The 19,295-nt window shown below is 48.9% G+C and overlaps 1 protein-coding gene across 1 annotated transcript in view; it reads right to left on the reverse strand.

Moving 5' to 3' along the window:
- Positions 1 to 19,295, reverse strand: part of C3 (complement C3) — a 403,449-nt gene that overhangs the window by 335,929 nt on the left and 48,225 nt on the right. The window contains exons 6-7 of the mRNA XM_069604331.1: positions 15,350 to 15,432; positions 15,139 to 15,226 (exon numbers count right to left, since the gene is read on the reverse strand). Coding sequence (XP_069460432.1) covers positions 15,139 to 15,226; positions 15,350 to 15,432 — 171 coding nt within the window. The remainder of the gene's footprint in view (positions 1 to 15,138; positions 15,227 to 15,349; positions 15,433 to 19,295) is intronic.

A 19,295-nucleotide genomic window follows, 5' to 3' on the forward strand; every position in this document is an offset into this window, starting at 1 on the left:
TGGCATAGGCATCGGTTGCAACGGCAGGGGTGTGGGGGCCTCCATTTCCTCCACGGCCCGCGGCTTCTCGTCGGCTCCACCGTTGCTCTCTACGTCCGCCTCGACGGGACCCTTCCCTTAGGTCCTGACCTCCTCAACCTTCTTGTCCAGGATAGCTTTGACTCCAGCCAGCTCATCCTCGGAGGTGGTATCTGTGTCCGTTAAAGCTACCGTGCCCCCCCTCTTTCTCATCCTGGGGTTTCACAGGGGTCTTCTCGATAGGCAGAAAGTTGTTTCCCTCTGGAGTGGCAGGGAAACTCTAGGCCCGGAAGTCATCTCCACTGGGGTAGCCACTGCAGGCTTCGCCAGGGCCGCCACGACTCCTTCAATCGAGGCCTTCGCTGGGTCAATCAGGGCCTTCACAACCTTGGGCGCGTTTGAGGCCTTCTCCTTAGGGTGAGGGTCACCGCCTCGCCCTCCCTTGGCTTTCTCCTTCGGGATCGACCGGGGCTTCTCATGAAGCTTACCCGGGTTCTCCGACTTCCTTTTCACCGAGCCAGAGCGTTGGCTCGTGGATGATGGCGTCAGTGACATCGCGCCCTGCCTGGCAGCCGAGGAGACAAAACCCACGGCACTCCTGGTGCCCGCGGACTCGTGGTGCTTTGCCTTTTGTTGGGCCCCCGTCGCAGGATCGCCCTCAAAGGTCTTAGAATACCACTCAGACTTCTTCTTCTCACCTGCTGCTGGGCTCTTCGCCTCCAGCCAGTCAGCGAGTCGTTTACGACGGTCCTTCATGGTCCAGACAGACATATTATTGCAGAACGCACAGTCCTCCTCCACATGCAACTTGTCGGCGTGTAGGCAGTAGAGGCACCGGGAATGCTCGTCCTCCTTAAAGACGTTCTGCAGTCCACATCTTGGGCAGTTCCTAAACAGTTTAGATCCAGTAGGCGTTGAATCTCCTTTGTCCTGGGCCATGTCCGAATCGGGGTAGGCCTCAAAGGTCTTCCGGAATCCTCCAAGAAGTATAATTCAACGAAAATCCACGCTTGTGGGGCGTAGAAAGTTCCGAAACGGGTCCCCGTTGATCGAAAGAAGAATCAGTGGAGCTTGAGGCTCGAATTGACTGAAAAAATAAGAGTAAACTCTTCGAAAAAATGCAACACGTAGTAAAAGCTCGAGTGATACAGCACGAAGACTCCCAACACTTGAACGTGTGGTAAAAATCTGAAGATGGCTGCCAGAGGAGGGGCTTAGGTAGAGGGCAGTCATTGGCTGGGGGAAGTATGACCCAGAGATTAGTGATTGGTTATTAGGAGAAAGACAGTTCAGAAACGAAACTGAAACTGATTTTTTTCTTTACTGAGGATTCCCAGCCTGTCGACGGGGAATATTTATGAGCATGTGAATCCATGAAAGACCCGATGCTGGAGAATGCTATGATTGTCTGTAGGCATGAGGAAACCCTAGGGCATGAGCTTGAGGGCTTTGTTCTGATGGCCACAGCAGAGAGTATCTATACGATTGTCTGTAGGCATGTGGAAACCCTCAAGCCTGAGCTTGCAGACTCTTTTCTGAAGCTCACAGCAGGGAGAATGTTAAGATTGTCTGAAGGCATAGGAGAAACCCTCAAGCATGAGCTTAGGGGCTCATTCCTGAATGTCGGAGCAGAGTAAACTCTATGATTGTTTTAGGCATGGGGAAGCCTTCGGACATGAGCTTGAGGGCTCTTTCAAGGAACTCACAGCAGAGAGTACACTAGGATTGTCTGTAGGCATGGGGAACTCTAGGTATTACCTTGAGGGCTCTTTGCTGAGTTTCAAGGTACAGAGAACACTAAGATTGTCTGTAGGCATGGGGAAATCATGAGGGTTGAGCTTGTGATCACTTTCCTGAAGTTTGCAGCACAGAGAACGCTAAGATTGACTGCAAGCATTGCAGGTAGGGACCAAAGACCCTGCTCTTCTTCAAGAAATCAATTTTAGGTACAGAACTACATTTCTTTTGTGACTTGACCATGTGATACAACCACCTGATATTAACAGAGTGTAAGGGACTTGTGTTGTGGCCTGTTTGTGTACTATCACAAATAGCCGAGGTGACTGAGCTATTATGGTGGCCTGTTCAGGCATTTCTGTTAGGGCAGACAGAACCTTTATTATTTTTCCTGGCATTTTGTGTGTCCTGACCTATCTTTGTCAGTGGTAAGTCTGTTCCTCTGGAGACTACAACTCATTTTTTGTATATGCATCCTTTCTAGCCAAGTCCGAGGGTACTGCATAAGTGTTGAATAGTGCCCCAGGTGCATTTTCTCACCTATTGTGTGGATTTTGTTTTTACATTATATTTTACAGAGCTTCAAAATAGCTGCCTGGTGCTTTTACAGTCCTATAAATTGGCAGCTGGCTTGGTTGCCCTTCCTGTATGCTTTCCACCCTGCCGGTTTGGCAACGTGACCCTTGACTAGGATCTCAAAATGACAGCTCTAGCTGAATGGAAACCGGTCTAAAATGGGTGAAACACTGATGTCCAAAAAAATAAAAGTTAGGCTGACCTCCATGGATTGGGGAGTCGCTTAAACGTTGAATGATGCATGAGATGTGATTGGAGGATCTGTGTCACCCCCACTTCTGTGAGTGTGTACATCTGTGGAGACCTATTTCAATACATCTTCAGTCGACTGCATGGAACTGCTGCTGGGTACCTGAAAGATGATGCTGAAGATCTAACTGGAAGCAGGGTGGCTTGATCCTACTGAAAGGCAAAGCTCTGTCCTTCCTCATCCAAAGGAACCATTTCTACATAGATCGGCCCATTCATTCAGCAGGCACAGTCATCCTTCTTGACCTCTCCTCTGCCTTTGATACGGTCAAACATGCCACCCTCATAAATCGGCTCCGTAACACTCTTGGCATCATGGACCTGGCTCTGGACTGGCTGACCTCCTTCCACTCTGAACAACCTTCCCAGGTCAACTGGGCTCTTTTCTCTCCTCCATCTCACTCTCCACCTGTGGTGTCCCCCAGAGCTCTATTCTCTCACCTTGGATTTTCAACATCTATCTTGCCCCCCTAGCCTATCTGATCTCTGCCTTCTCTCCTAACTTCCAGTGTAATGCAGACGACGCACAACTCTCCTTCAAGCATCCTCCTCTGCCTCCTCCTCTTCCTCTCTCATACCTGACTGTCTGTCTGCTATACAGGCATGGTGCACTGCTACCGACCTCTGTCTTAATGCCAGTTAGACTGAGATCCTTCTTATTGGGACCCTTTCCCCCCTACAAGCTGGCCGCCCCTCCTTTCACCCTCCTGTGAGGTAAAAAACCCAGGTGTCATCTTCCACTCCTTTCCCTCCTTCTCTCCTCACATCACAGACCTTGCCAAAAAAAGGCTCACGTTCAGCTTCACCTCAGAGACATTCTTCCTTTCCTCACCTTTCCCCAGAAACTCAGTGTCTCCAGAGCTCTGGTCCTCTCAAGGCTGGACTACTGTAACAGCCTCTGCCTCAACCTATCCAACTCCTCCATTCGCTCCCTTCATCTTATCCAGAATAGGACTGCAAGACTTATCCTTGTTCTCAAGCCCAGGGACTGTTAGGGAGAATTCTCTTCTAAGGCTAATTTCCCTTACCTATAGAGTCCCCCAGCAGCTTTGCTGGATTTTAAAGGTTTATTTTTTTTTTCTCCTGCTAAGAGTGAGACTCTTTTTCCCACTCTTAGGCATATTGCTGATGTGTGTTTTAGGCTATTTTTGTGCTTATGGTCTATGGTGTTTTTCTCACCCTCATAGGTATCATCTTTTTAAATGTGTGTTACACAGAACTCTCAATGCAGTAACACAGGGGTGTCACAGTGACCCCCAAACATAGACTCCATACCCTGGGACTGACCCAGTGCATGTAAAGTCTACATTGACTTTACTAGTCAATAATTATGAACAAAACCAATACAACCCACTATGGAAGTACTGGAAAGGGTTAATAGTTTTTCCCTAGTGTGCATTTTCGAGAGGGTACTGTCCAGTCTCTCTCCCCAAAGTTTCTGGCTGGTGGCAGTGGTTATTACCGTGAATATTCGACTGTGAATATTTCCCTATGGGATTTTCCCATTGTTCGAGGCTACCACTTTTACTGACAGCCTCTACCAAACCGCCAGTTTATTTTATTATTAACTTTACTCTGGTAGGTTTTTATTGCCAGATCTTTGATATTATTTCTTTCTCGTGTCTTTCTCTGAAATTGTAACCCGGGTCGGGGATCCTTTGTTCGTCTTTTTGGCGGGCTTCTGCACAGAAGCCCTCCTCTCGGCGCCACTGAGTCTGGGGTAGACAGGATGTGTGGGAGGGGGAATAGGCACCCTGGACAGAGTTACCTAGGCAACCCAAGTCGCTCTCTGCCCTGATACTCTGGGGGGTTATCCCACCAGGATAGCCACCCCAATGTGTGAATGACAGCTAGGCTGTATGAATGGGGGACTTTCTGCATAAAAGCACGGCTCAGAGGACTGGAGAGCAATACGTCACCACTGGGACTAAGAAACCCAAAGAGGAGAGAAGCTGAAGACATCTGCAACGACAGAACCACCGGTGAAGCCCTGCTGCAGATCCTCACCACTTTTCTCCAACGACTCGAGAAGATCTTCACCTGCAAGAGTCTTCTTCCCTTGAGCTGATGGGGCCAACCAGTTCGCCAATCGCCTTCCAGGACCTGCCTTGGTCGAATTTCCAGTGCCCTGCACTTGGAGACCGGATAGCCAGGCACCCGTCCACCACGACCGCAATTTAAAGGAGCGTACCATTTATTCTGGTTTTGGCAGCAGCGCGGCTGGCTTCATCCCTGGGCAGTGCAGTGACTCAAACCTTCCTCCACAACGAGAGCCTCTCTTCCTCTGCTGGATCTCCCAAACTGCAGGCACTGCCAGGAACTACCGCCACCGCAGGAGTCTCTTCCACTTCAAAAGTACATTGTTCCGCCAGGCCTCCCGTTTCGTTGGGTACTGCTAATGGTGTTTTAAATCCTTTACTTACCTTCTGGGTTGGCCGCCCCTATCATCTAACATTGTCTTTTACCTTCTGCAACCGCCTTTTCAAATTGTTAAACAAAGACTTGACTGCAGCTACTAGAACCGTTTGATCCTGGGCACTTTGCCTTGTACCACTGACTCTGGCACAGGCCTATTGACTCTGGCTAAATCTGTTACAACTGCCTTCTCTAGATTGCTTTTCATCAAGAAATGTGTTGGTGCACCTAAAACTCTTATAACCACCTTTCCTTCTCTTTTTAAATATTGTGAAGTGCCATTTTGCTCGGTTTTCACCAAGTATTTCATATGTTAAAAGTACTGCCTTGCCTAACTTGTTCACAATCCACTTGGGAAGTGTTGCTGGTGTGTTTTAGTGTCTGAATCTGTATAACTTGTCCTTTCCCTCCCTTTTTGAGAAATTGTTAGAGTGCCAAACTTGTCTACAATTTAAACAGGGAGTTGTGTATACTTTTCTTGACTGTTTTAACTTGCTTTGAGGATAGTGATTTGTGTGTTGAACTTAAAAGTGTGTAAAATAAATATATATTCTTTTTGATACAAAGCTTTGGTCAGTGTTTCCTTGTTCCATAGTATTGTAGTCCTAATGTGTAAACCCTGAATACTGCTCATCAACCTCTTGAGATAAGTCTGACTGCTCAGCCACAGCTACCAACTAAATATGTGTGGTACAGACTGATACCAAAGGGGATTTATTGCATATACCTGTAGTCCTAATCTTCTGTAGTGCTCCCTAAGGGAACTGCATAGGATTCTGCCTAACACGGACTGCATCTCTTCAGCCCTAAAATATCTCCACTGGCTCCCGGTTAATGCGAGGATCAAGTTCAAAACCCTCTGCATCATCCACAAGGCTTTCTGGGGCCTGGAACCCCGCTACATTCAACTCTCTCTCCCTAAATACCTCCCTGCTAGAGCCCTTCGGACTTCTAGCTCCAACTCTCTGCAGATCAGACCCTTCTCCAAGCAGAGAGTGGGGGGTACATCTCTCTTCTCTGCAGGTAGCGCCTTTTGGAATGGCCTCCCTAGGCACTGGTTCCAGGCCCTGCCCTTTGGGTTGAAGTCGGCTACAAGGGTCTTTACCAAGTGCCTCCCAGATCTCTGTAAGTTCCAGAAGCATCTCAAGACCTTCCTTTTTGCTTCCTCCTTCCCTTTCCCCTTCCCCAGCTAATTTTTCCCACCTCTGCCTCTTGACTGGCTGCCTGGTTCTTCATGGCACCAGACTCTGCCCTACCAGTCTACCCTCTGACACCCCCCAAGGTGCACTAGCCTGGCTGAGCCAGCACCCCCTTAGCCCATCCAGCCCGTTCCTCGCACTCAGCACGTGGACCTTCTGCCCCGGCACTCTCTTCTTCCTGGGCTTGGTCCACCTGATCTCCCTGAGCACTCACTTAACCCTACGGCAGCCCCCTTCCCCTGCACTTCTGTTACTGCACTTGCACGATCCAAATGTCACAAAGCCTAGTAGGACCTTTTACCCCTGCCCCCCGTCTTGTTGTGCCTTGAAACACATTGTGTATAGGCGCATTATGAAAACTCAATAAATACAAATAAAACCTCTGCCTCTTTAGCTGCTGTGTGCTCCCCTGAAGATTCTGGTCGTGCACTGTATTCTTCAGGCCTGGGCTCTGTGGTTGTTCTTTCTTTAAGGCAACCGCCATTGTCCCACTCACCACTTCGGGTCCAGACTGGAGTATCTGCTGATTTGGTCCGGGGGCAGTATTGTGCTATCTTGATGCTGTTCATTGTTCACCAGTTTGGAGGTCATCTCTGGTGTGGGTGTGGGAGGGTCTATAGATCTCATTGATCCCATTCTTCCACCTGCAGAGGCACAAAACTGTAACCCCAATCAGTGGGAACCCCAAAGGTGGAACTCCCCTTTGCAGCCAGACCTTTTAAGGCACTCCAGCAGCCTTTTCTTCATGTTATGTGTTTACTGACTTGTACTCTTTTCCTGGTCCTATTCTTCCTTGCCTGCAGACCGTTCTTCTGGGCACCATAAAAATGACATTGGGCCTCATTACAAGTTTGGAGGTAGCCATGCCTGTAAAACAGGCAGGCTACCTCCAGGCTTGCGAATACATCCGGCACCCGCAAATGGCCAATTACTGTGGTATTCCGGCCTGCCGGACCCGGTAATTGCCCTTTTGCCGGTGCCGGAATCGGGCGATCCCCATTCCCATTCAGCCCCACAGGGTTCAATAGGAATGGGGATGTCTGTAGCACCGGCACCAATCATTACGGTGCCTGTGCTACAGGCAGGCTGTGCTCGTGGGTGCCTTTCATTCCACCAGGTCAGACCTGGCGGAATGAAAGGCACCTGCAAGCACAACTCGGAGTTTGCCGGTCCGGATACAACGGTACCGGCAAGCTTACCGGTACTGTTGTATCTGGACCGGCAAACGCGTAATGAGGCCTATTTGTTTCCAAATCTCTCCATTCTTCATCAATGGGCCACTTCTTCATCGAATCTTGGACTGGATATCCTTTGGAGGGGTCCCTTGTCGACATCAGCCCGAGGTTTTTCATTTATTTATTTATTCATATGGTATTTATAGAGCGCACAAAGACTGTGAGGTATCGAGGCGCTAGGGAGTCAGAGGGGGCAGGTCGGTAGAACTAAAACAGAAGGGTTTTTAAAGCCGTACAGAACGGGAGGAACTCATGGAGCTTACGAAGATGTAAACGCAGAGTGTTCCAAATTGTAGGGGCAAGAACCGAGAAGGATCTTCTTCGAGCTCTGGCGCGAAGAAATCTGGTGACATGTAGCAAGAGTTTATTAGCTGAGCCCAGTGATCAGTTAGGAATGTAAGGCAGAATCCGTGACTGCAAGAATTCAGGCCCTACATTATGAATTGCCCAATGAACCATAAAGAGAACCTTCCACTTAATTCGGCTTCTGATGAGAGGCCAGTGAAGCCAGTGAGCAAGTCTGAGGGCTCCAATGGCAAGACGCGCAGCGCAGCGGCATTCTGGAGGGTTTGAGGAGTTGAAGTAACCTCTCCGGTTGCCCAAGGTAGATTGCATTACAATAATCAAGAGAGCTCACGATAGACGCTGTGACAATTTTTGACCCAAGAGCCGGTGGAAGCAGGGGTAGAACCTTTTTTAGGATCTTAAGTTTACAGACTCTTAACCACAGGAGCGGGATCAGGGCAAGGGCCAATGGAAGACGGCCAATAGTCAGAGGTCCATAACTGACTCTCCACATTCGAACCAACAAGGAGAACCTCAGTTTTATCGCCGTTAAGTTTTAACCAATTGTCAGCCATCAAGTCTCCAACTGCAGAAAGGCAGTTTTTCAGTTTACAAGGAGGATTGGAAGAAGGCGTATTGAAGCAGAACAAGATCTGGGTATCGTCAGCGTCGGAAAAGAAATATACACCAGGACTGGTGATGAGTTTGGCTAGTGCCTGCATATAAAGATTAAAAAGCAGCAGGGACAAGGCAGAGCCCTGGAGAACCATTTAAGCGCAATGTCCAATATTCCTGCCTCGTAAAGGCAGGAAAGCATTTTCTGGTTGTCAACTGTATCAAAGGCCGCAGAGTGGTCAAGGAGAATCAAAGCTCCCACCTCTCTGTTGTCCTGAAGCAGGGCAATATCATCCATAAGTGCCGCCATAACGGATTCAGTCCCCATCCCGGGGTAGAATCCGGATTGAAAAGGGTGAAGAAGGGCATTGGCCTCCAAGAAGGCAGATAGTTGAGGCATCACAACAGTGGGAGAAGGGAGATAGGGCGATAGTTTACCGCTGCTGCCGGGTCAAGATGAGGTTTTTTTTGGCAAAGGGGCGGTTATTGCATGTTTAAGAGGGGCAGGAATATGCCCAGTGCTTAAAGAGTAATCAAGTGGCACAGTAAAAAGAGAAATAGCATTGCAAGCTGGATGGGGTCCAAAGGAGAAGCTGAATAGAGTTTGTTCAGAGCAGACAGAGCCAGGTTGTCTGAGACTGCAATAAAGTGACAGGCATTAGGCAGAGTTTTCTCCATAGCGTCATGAGCCATGGGAGGATCAGACAGTGTAGGTCTTACTATGCTAATCAGCTGACGGACTTTAAGGATCTTAACACAAGAAAAGAGGGCAATGGAATTGCAATGAGCCTGAGTGAGGAGAGTCGCTGGGGGAGCTTTAGCAGGAATAGGCAATTCCCTAGTCACTCGAAACAGCTCTCGTGAGGAGCAGGAGGCAGTTAGAATGCGATTAGCATAGAAATCAGCCTTGGCTGTTTTTATAGCAGTATGATATACAGTTCTAGCCTGTAGAAAAGCAGACAGAGCAACAGAGTCTGGATTAGAGAGCCACCTTCCTTCTTCCCTACGACAGAGCTGCTTTAGTGATTTAAGTGAAGGAGAGTACCAAGGGGCAGAGCGCAACATAGAGATTGTGTAAGGGGAGCAAGTTCGTCAGCCGTTTCTTGGATGGCATCAATCAGCACACTACAGGGGTCTTAAAGATCATTAGTAGTTCCCTGACATGTGAGAATAATAAGGGAATTAGAAATGGAGTCTAGAAACCCTAGTCCAGTGGCGGCGGACTTTGGAAAGGGCCACTGGTTTCAGTTTAGGTCAGGAGAAAGGGAGAGGAAAAGGCACAAAAAAATGATCTGACCAAGCCACAGGGTGAGGGAGAAACACAAAAGGCCATTGAAGTTTGAAAAAAGCAGGTCAAGTTGATTCCCTCCTCTAGGAGTAGGGCAGTGATTTATAAGAAGAAAAGAGCAATCACTTAAACCAGAGACACCGGCTTGTAAATCACCAGGATCATTGGGGTGCAGTAGCTGGTAGCTTTCAGCAGTTTTAACCTATACCTGGGAGTTGCCCATTTCCATTGCCCCGTTGATTTCTATGGACAAACTTTAGAGCTACTCTTAACAATTCCAAATTCTAAACCTCTGCCTCACCTGCTAAGATGTTTTTGATTTCTTGTTTCAGTTCTGGTTTGGTGTCCCTTAGGGGTCACTGCACTATTTGCAATGCTCTATTCGTAAATGTAGTATTTTCCTGTAATGCTGAGCTTTCTTTTAAGTACACCTTTTGATAAAGAGTACATTTTACATAATATGCTGTATGTCCATTCTGTCATTGTGTGCTTATGTCTGTGTCAACTGTACCTTATCACAACTCCCTTGCCCTCCTGAAAGTGATGCATTGACTGGTCTTTTAGCTTCCACTGGAAGAGCCAGGTAATTTTAGGACAGGCTTGTTCAACCTTTTTGAGTCTGGGGTTGGATCATGACATGTGTCCCTTAGCTGGCCAGCGAGCCAAATTCAAAAACATTCAGCCAAGCCATATCAGATTAGGAAGATGTCATGTGGCCATTGACACTGGTAGTGATACATGACCTTTGGCACAAATTATACCGCAGTCAGTGACGTGATGTGACCTTTGACAGCACATATCAAAGTGCACATTCCAAGTGCAGCTTCAAATGCCTCTGTCAGTTACCCTGGCCACAGACGTGGTAATTTGGAAATGTGTTTAACCAATGAGAACCCAATTCAAGTGTTGGTTTTTATACAATTTTAGTGAAATCTAATGTATGCAGTTTAATGTTGAAATTCTTAATGATTACATTTGTTTTTAACCACTGGAAGTAATCTCCCTTTCAGTCTTTCCTAACCCAACAGACCTGCCTCTATCTCCCTTGTTGTTTCACATGTGTGTGAATGCTGCCATCATAGGCCACATCCAGCCTCAGTAATGCCAGTTACCGCGTTAAATGACAATATAGTCTTCATAAGTGGGGTGCAGGTTCACCTGTCCAGCTGCCATAAGTGGGGTGCAGTTTCACCCGTCCAGCTGCCATAAGGGGAGTGCAGTTACACCTGTCCAGCTGCCATAAGTGGGGTGCAGGTTCACCTGTCCAGCTGCCACAAGTGGGGTGCAGTTACACCGGTCCAGCTGCCATGAGTGGGGTGCAGTTACACCTGCACAGCTGCCATAAGTGGGGTGCAGTTTCACATGTCCAGCTGCCAGAAGTGGGGTGCAGTTTCACCTGTCCAGCTGTCATAAGTGGGGTGCAGTTTCACATGTCCAGCTGCCATAAGTGGGGTGCAGTTAGACCTGTACAGCTGCCATAAGTGGAGTGCAGTTTCATCTGTCCAGCTGCCATAAGTGGGGTGCAGTTTCACCCATCCAGCTGCCATACATGGGGTGCAGTTTCACCCGTCCAGCTGCCATGAGTGTGGTGCAGTTACACCTGTACAGCTGCGATAAGTGGGGTGCAGTTTCGCATGTCCAGCTGTCAGAAGTGGGGTGCAGTTTCACCTGTCCAGCTGCCATAAGTGGGGTGCAGTTTCACCTGTCCAGCTGCCATAAGTGGGGTGCAGTTTCACCCGTCCAGCTGCCATAAGAGGGGTGCAGTTACACCTGTCCAGCTGCCATAAGTGGGGATGCAGTTACACCGGTCCAGCTGCCATAAGTGGGGTACAGTTTCTCCTGTCCAGTTACCATAAGTGGGGTGCAGTTTCACCCATCCAGCTGCCATAAGGGGGGGTGCAGTTACACCTGTCCAGATGCCATAAGTGGGGTGCAGTTACACCAGTCCAGCTGCCATAAGTGGGGGTGCAGTTACACCTGTCCAGCTGCAATAAGCGGGGTGCAGTTACACCTGTCCAGCTGCCATAAGTGGGCTGCAGGTTCACCTGTCCAGCTGCCATAAGTGGGGTGCAGTTTCACCCGTCCAGCTGCCATAAGTGGGGTGCAGTTTCACCCGTCCAGCTGCCATAAGAGGGGTGCAGTTACACCTGTCCAGCTGCCATAAGTGGGGATGCAGTTACACCGGTCCAGCTGCCATAAGTGGGGTACAGTTTCTCCTGTCCAGCTGCCATAAGTGGGGTGCAGTTTCACCAGTCCAGCTGCCATAAGTGGGGTGCAGTTTCACCCGTCCAGCTGCCATAAGAGGGGTGCAGTTACACCTGTCCAGCTGCCATAAGTGGGGATGCAGTTACACCGGTCCAGCTGCCATAAGTGGGGTACAGTTTATCCTGTCCAGCTACCATAAGTGGGGTGCAGTTTCACCCATCCAGCTGCCATAAGGGGGGGGTGCAGTTACACCTGTCCAGCTGCCATACATGGGGTGCAGTTTCACTCGTCCAGCTGCCATGAGTGTGGTGCAGTTACACCTGTACAGCTGCCATAAGTGGGGTGCAGTTTCGCATGTCCAGCTGTCAGAAGTGGGGTGCAGTTTCACCTGTCCAGCTGCCATAAGTGGGGTGCAGTTTCACCCGTCCAGCTGCCATAAGTGGGGTGCAGTTTCACCCGTCCAGCTGCCATAAGAGGGGTGCAGTTACACCTGTCCAGCTGCCATAAGTGGGGATGCAGTTACACCGGTCCAGCTGCCATAAGTGGGGTACAGTTTCTCCTGTCCAGCTACCATAAGTGGGGTGCAGTTTCACCCATCCAGCTGCCATAAGGGGGGGGTGCAGTTACACCTGTCCAGCTGCCATAAGTGGGGTGCAGTTACACCAGTCCAGCTGCCATAAGTGGGGGTGCAGTTACACCTGTCCAGCTGCAATAAGCGGGGTGGAGTTACACCTGTCCAGGTGCCATAAGTGGGCTGCAGGTTCACCTGTCCAGCTGCCATAAGTGGGGTGCAGTTTCGCCCATCCAGCTGCCATAAGGGGGGTGCAGTTACACCTGTCCAGCTACCATAGGTGGGGTGCAGTTTCACCTGTCCAGCTGCCATAAGTGGGGTGCAGTTACACCAGTCCAGCTGCCATAAGTGGGGTGCAGTTACACCTGTCCAGCTGCCATAGTGGGGTGCAGTTACACCGGTACAGCTGCCATACGTGGGGGTGCAGTTACACCTGTCCATCTGCCATAAGTGGGGTGCAGTTACACCTGTCCAGCTGCCATAAGGGGGGTGCAGTTACACCTGTCCAGCTGCCATAAGTGGGGTGCAGGTTAACCTGTCCAGCTGCCATAAGGGGGCTGCAGTTACACCCGTCCAGCTGCCATGAGTGGGGTGCAGTTACATCTGTCCAGCTGCCATAAGGGGGGTGCAGTTACACCTGTCCAGCTGCCATACGTGGGGTGCAGGTTAACCTGTCCAGCTGCCATAAGGGGGGGTGCAGTTACACCTGTCCAGCTGCCATGAGTGGGGTGCAGTTACACCTGTCCAGCTGCCATAAGTGGGGTGCAGTTACACCTGTCCAGCTGCCATAAGTGGGGGTGCAATTACACCTGTCCAGCTGTCATAAGTGAGGTGCAGTTTCACCGGTCCAGCTGCCATGAGTGGGGTGCAGTTACACCTGCCATAAGTGGGGTGCAGTTTCACCTGTCCAGCTGCCATAAGTGGGGGTGCAGTTACACCTGTCCAGCTGCCATAGGTGGGGTGCAGTTACATCAGTCCAGCTGCCATGAGGGGGGTGCAGTTACACCGGTCCAGCTGCCACGGTGATAGTGCTGTGAATCTGCTAGTCTGCGTTGCATGCCTGCGATGTTCTCCCAGAACTGGTCTTGTTACAATTGACTCAAATCTAGAGGGTACACGCTATGATGATACTGTGTTTCATTTACACGCTTAGGAATTGTTCTTGCAAGATTGATTCACATCTAGAAAACTACTTTAACTCACATCTTGAAAGTACCCCCTGAGATAGCACTGTGACTCGCATGCGCTACACAATTAGAGTTGCTCTCACTTGCTCGACTCACAACTAGAAAGTGCCACCTGAGATTGTTCTGTAATTTACTTACCTATGTTTTATATCATAAATCAACCCAAACTCTCACCTCCCATATCACTATGCTTACTCTCTTCTCTACACCATCACTCAATTAGAGTGCAGTTACACCCCTCGATCAATTTTGGCCAAGCTGCTTACATACGAACATTAACACATAAACACATCACCATTCTAATAAAACGCAGCTATAATCCATGATAAACTGGCCTAGCTGCACACCGAATCGTCCTACAGGCCCAGGGCAGCCAGAACCCAGTCTTGGTGTCCACTCGCTAGACTGCACACATTCAACTGATGTCACTACCACCACACCTAATGCTAGGATGCGGCTATCATCAGGCAATTACATTCAGCTCCCAAGCACCCTGTAACACATTATTCTCTCAACTGACCTGTCCCCGAGGGCGTTCAACCTACCAGTGCTTTGAGGTCATACCAATGATATATAGAGCGCTATATAAATGCCAAATAACATAACATAACATAGTGGGGTGCAGTTTCCCCGGTCCAGCTGCTGCCGCACAGATGCCCTCCAAACTCCCCAGCATATCCCGTGCCCACACTTAGCTGCAATGATGGACACTAGTGGCTGCGGGAGGTGAACATCTCCTCTCGCTGCTCGCTCCAGTCCCCTAGTAACGAGCTGTTGTCCTTTTCCAAGCCCACCAGCAACCACAATGATGATGATGTTGTGGGGCCTGGGATGTGACAGTGGGTGGTAGTAAAAGGTCGTGTTTACTTTTTTCCAAGCAATGCCCCATGTTTTAGCCTAAGGGCCTCATTCCGAGGTGGGTGGTAAGGGATACAATTCCGAGGTCCCTTAGCGGGAACCGTAAAGGACGTGTGGTCTGACCACACGTCCTTTACGGGTCCCAGTAAGGGACCAGGGTGCTAATAACGGGCCTGCTATTCCCAGGCCCATTATTAGCGCCTTCCCCATTCCCATTGAGCCCTATGGGGGCTCAAATGGGAATGGGGAATGGTTTGGTGAATGGGGATTTACCGGTTCCTCCAGGGTCAGAATGACCGTAAGTCTCCATTCAACCAGACCGGTGCCGGACCCGGTATTGGAGGCAGCCATGGCACAAATAGCGCCATGGCTACCTCCAATCTCGGAATGAGGCCCTAAGTCTGCAAGGGAAGAGCAGCAGGCCAAATAAATTGTCTGAGTGGGCCATATGTTGGCCCTTGGACTGTGTGCCTGTCAAGCCTTATTTAGGAGAAACCTCGATCTCCATTGCATATACCATATACCATCACATGCGATGAACAGGGGGGACTTGACTCAGTAATACAATTGACTTCCAGTAGCTCCAAAACCTTTCCTAGTCTCTTTCTCCACACCTAACTATACCTAAACAAGGTAGATGAACGCCACAGAGAAAAGATTTCGAAATCATTTCCCACTCTCATTCTGATAAGGCACTAACCTGGCGATGAAGTCAACATGAAGACTAGGTGCATCGAGATAGAAAAAGGGCTCCCTCGGCATTACATTCACTTCAAAGCTTGGCAGCACTGTGGGTGAAAGAGAAGATGGCAGTGTCAGTAAATGGAAGTCTCACCTGCAGGATGCATCCACCACGGGAGAAGAGCACCTCACATTGTGCGACATTGCATGTTGGTCTAAGGGTTACTTACTGTACTCCTTGACTTCAAACTGACAGGTGTAATTCTGCTGAGGTGAATCTTCATACCGTGCTGCGATTGTCCAGGTCCCCAGGCTGCAAAGAAAGCATGAACACTTGTTTGTCCTGTAGTAGAGGATATTGCTGCTTTCCTTATCTGCAATGCTTTTTGGGAAGTGATGGGAGGACAGGTCAGTGATAGCTGTTCCCTATGCTGGCAGGGTCAATGAGTGAAATGGATACATTTTAGTGACCCCAGCATCTGAGAGTGTAAGCATGGGTCCTATGGGCTGGCAAGGGGCTCCACACTAGCTGTATTATTTATTTTACGAATTACTGGAACACCTAAGCCTGTTTCTGTAGCTTCTGATCCATGTAGCATGATGTGGTTGGCAGCTTCGATAGCCTTTGGTGTTGGCGATCTGTCAAATAGGTATGTTTTTGTTTTCTTACTATAGGGGAGTATCTTGTTGGGGTACCAATGTCTGTTAGTTAAAGGGGGCCCCTGCCACTCTGATAAGCAGTATTTCTATTACTGGGAATTCATCTTGCACGCTGGTTATCAGTTTTTCATTTACCTTTTTCATTGAAGGGGCAGCTGACAAACCAGCAGTAGCCACCTTACTGGGTGGCAGAAATACCCAGTGTGCGGACAAGGAATGAAGAGACTGAACAAGTGGTGCCTTTGCGGTTGCTATAGACTTTCATTACATGATAAACCAAACCTATCTATCATCTCTAACTCTAAGGGGATTTCCCCTTAGGTTTACTCGGGTGCTCATCAGAAAGTCTGTGTGAGTCAAAACAAAAAGGCACTGTCCCTGTCACAAAGGCTCCTACTCTATCCCTGTCACCACAACTAAACACCATAAAGGCCAGCTGCTGTTTATAGTCCAAGAAAATGTCTCTCTCTCCTGGATGCAAAGTGTTCAAACACCTCTCAGGTTGCTCAAAGCAAAAGCTCCATAAACGTTCTTGGGTTTTCAGTAACCTAACAGGAAATCAACAATTACATAAAGTTCTCATGGGCCTAAGAGAATGACCCCTTCTCCTAGCTGACTCCCCAATATCGTTCACAGTTCTTAATAAGGTTTGTAACTCCCTTATGGAGATATTCACAATCTCTGTTTTTAGTACAATTCTCAATTTGCCCCACTGGGTCGATAAATCTGTACCACCGGAGTCCCTCCCGACTCTCCAGCACCACTCCTCCCTGAAGCTGGCTTGGGAACCTTATCCCAAAATGGTTTACGGTTTTCTCTATTTTTTTAGGGTTCACAACCTCATAATTTCCCAGCCTCCTCCCGGACTTGTGCTTGCACCCTTTACCTTCTCTCGGGGAATGCTTCACTGGTTTCGCATGGGGTTGCGGACCCACACTTCTTAGCTCAACTTCTTCCTTTAGTAGTTCTCCGCGTCTCACCTCTCTCCACCTCAAGTCTCCACAGCCTACACCCTGTCGGCCTACGAGACGTCCTTTTGCGTTCCCTTGAGCCACACCCCCCACATCTCATGCTTTGGCTTCTCAAGTGTACTTTGGGGTGTTCTCTAGGTTTCAATATCTCTCTGGTTCTCGATTTATTTCTCCAGCTCGACTACCGGTACCTTCCTGTTACCCTTCCTTGTACCCTCTCTCGTACACTCACACCTTTATTTTTCTCTGATGCCCTGATATAGTAGGGCCCGTCCTGATGAACGTCCATTTCATTGACTACAGCTATTCTGGTGTTTTACGGCCGCTTCTAGCGTTTTCGAGAACTTCTTCATCTCAGTACCTAAACCATCAGGGTGGTTTGATGTTTCACTGTAACACATGCTTTTAGACCTGAGCTTCTACCCATAAGGTTCAGGTCCTATCGTCAGCCTACCAGGTTGGGGTTGAAAGAGGCTGTTTCCCAATCGTGTCCTTATCCCCATGAGAAGAGTCCCTCTCCATGAGGTCCTCCTACATATAACCACCCTTAGGGGGACTAATAGTTGGGGGCCTCACCTCCCTAGACTCATGGAGAAGGGTTCTGCTGGGGGAGAAGTGACGCTCTCTGAAGGAACGTCACACCAGCTAGGTGAAATCCTTTGTGCAGCTTCACAGCCCTGCTCTGATTGGACCATTAAAAGGTGATGCATTAGCACTGTGACCTGTTGCTTAAAGTGCTTCTCCACTTTGTCACTAAGTTCTCACTGCTCATCTATGGTTCTGCTTCAAAGGCTGAACGGTGTGGTAATGAATTTTTGCACCAGCACAGGGGTGTCCTCATGAGACAGCGATAAATGTGGACTGGAGGATAAGGTCCCCAGAGGGGAGGAATTCATGGGTGATGCCAAGCACTCCTGTGCCACCCAAGCCTTGAGATGTGCCACCTAAGCCTTGAGAATGGAGATCAGCTTAGCAGTGAATCAGACGGGGCCTTGATATTTTCTACTGAGCTCTGTGGCATGGTGGAGTGAGGAGGCGGAGACAGAGGTGTCAATTCAATGTCAGTTTATACAAAGAAAGAAGAACACACCTGCCTTTCCATAGCTCTAAAGGGTAGTCCCTACCTAACCAAGGAATAACGGTGGTGTTCGTCGTCCGGGTGGAAGTCCAAATGAATATCCTTCCACTATCTACAAATCTCTTCTGCTCTAGCTCTACCACTAAACAACAGAAAGAACCCTACAGTGTACCAGGAGAATGACTCCTTTCTCCTGGTTCTGCAGAGACCAGCCTTAGAGGTAATCTTCAAAAGTCCTTGTTTTAGTTCAATGTGTCTTCTTTTAGAGAATAGGCCAGGAGAATGTCTCCCTTCTCCTGGCTCCACAAGTTCAGCCTTCTCTTGACAGCCTTTTACAGCCTTTGGATTTAGCTTCTCATGTAACAAATGCAACCCAGGAGAATGACTGCCTTCTCCTGGGTTCGTGATTCACAGTGCTCTTCTATCTGGCTTTCACAATAGTTCCTATGAGCCTTTCTAGCTTCCTCCGGGCTTCTCTGAAGGCTCTTTTGTATGTACCGCACTCTCTGACTTTGCCAATCTTGTCCCACTTACTGAGATGAAGTATACTGCTCCAGAAACTCTGTTCACTTTGGTTACTGTTGGAGCAGTTACTGAATTGAAGGAGATGCATTCCAAGGTTTTCTTCCCAACTGTTTTTATCCTGAATCCAATTACTGGGGTGAGGGAGATCAATCCAGAGGCTCACAATTCTTATTCTTAATCTAATTACTGAGATGAGGGAGATCACTCCAGAGGCTAACAATTCTTATTCTTAATGTAATTACTGAGACGAGGGAGCTCACTGCAGAGGCTCACAATTCTTATTCTTAATGTAATTACTGAGACGAGGGAGATCACTCAAGAGGCTCACAATTCTTATTCTTAATGTAATTACTAAGACAAAGGAGCTCACTCCCAAGGCTTTCTTCACACGCCCCCCAAACCCCCACCGGGTTTACGTAGCTCCCATTACCTTTACTTTGATCAGAGCACTTCACCGGTTCTTCCTGGGGTGTAGGGCTTCGGCATTCCCAGCCAACACATGTTCAGCTGAGCTCCTCTTTCTCTGCAGTCCCACTGTAACTCTGTGGGCGTTCCAGCTAGGTTTAAGTTGGCCTGATTGCAGGACTACTCAGTCCACCTCCTCAAGGTCACGCCGCAGTCTCCCAGATTCGAAATCGGCATGATCTCGCTTGGCCATAGAAGAACTCTTCTGGTCTACCGCCAGCATCCTCCGAGCTTCTGAGTTGCTCCTGCAACGTGTTGTCTTCTCTCCTGCTTTGAATCTCCCGGACTGACCATGCTGCGCACCCGTTGCTTGCTTTAGTCAGTCCTTCCTTGCTTTGCATCTTTTTTGGCTTGGGCCTCCCCTCACAGAGTGTCATAATTATTATAATTGTTCTTTTACAATTGTTCTTTTATGACATGCTTAATACCAACTAGTGGTTTCTAAGCGCGGGATCAGGATTAGAACGTGTTGTGGTG

The sequence above is a fragment of the Ambystoma mexicanum genome, chromosome 3q, assembly GCF_040938575.1.
Source record: "Ambystoma mexicanum isolate Mex_15411 chromosome 3q, UKY_AmexF1_1, whole genome shotgun sequence".
In the NCBI taxonomy this organism is placed as follows: Eukaryota; Metazoa; Chordata; class Amphibia; order Caudata; family Ambystomatidae; genus Ambystoma; species Ambystoma mexicanum.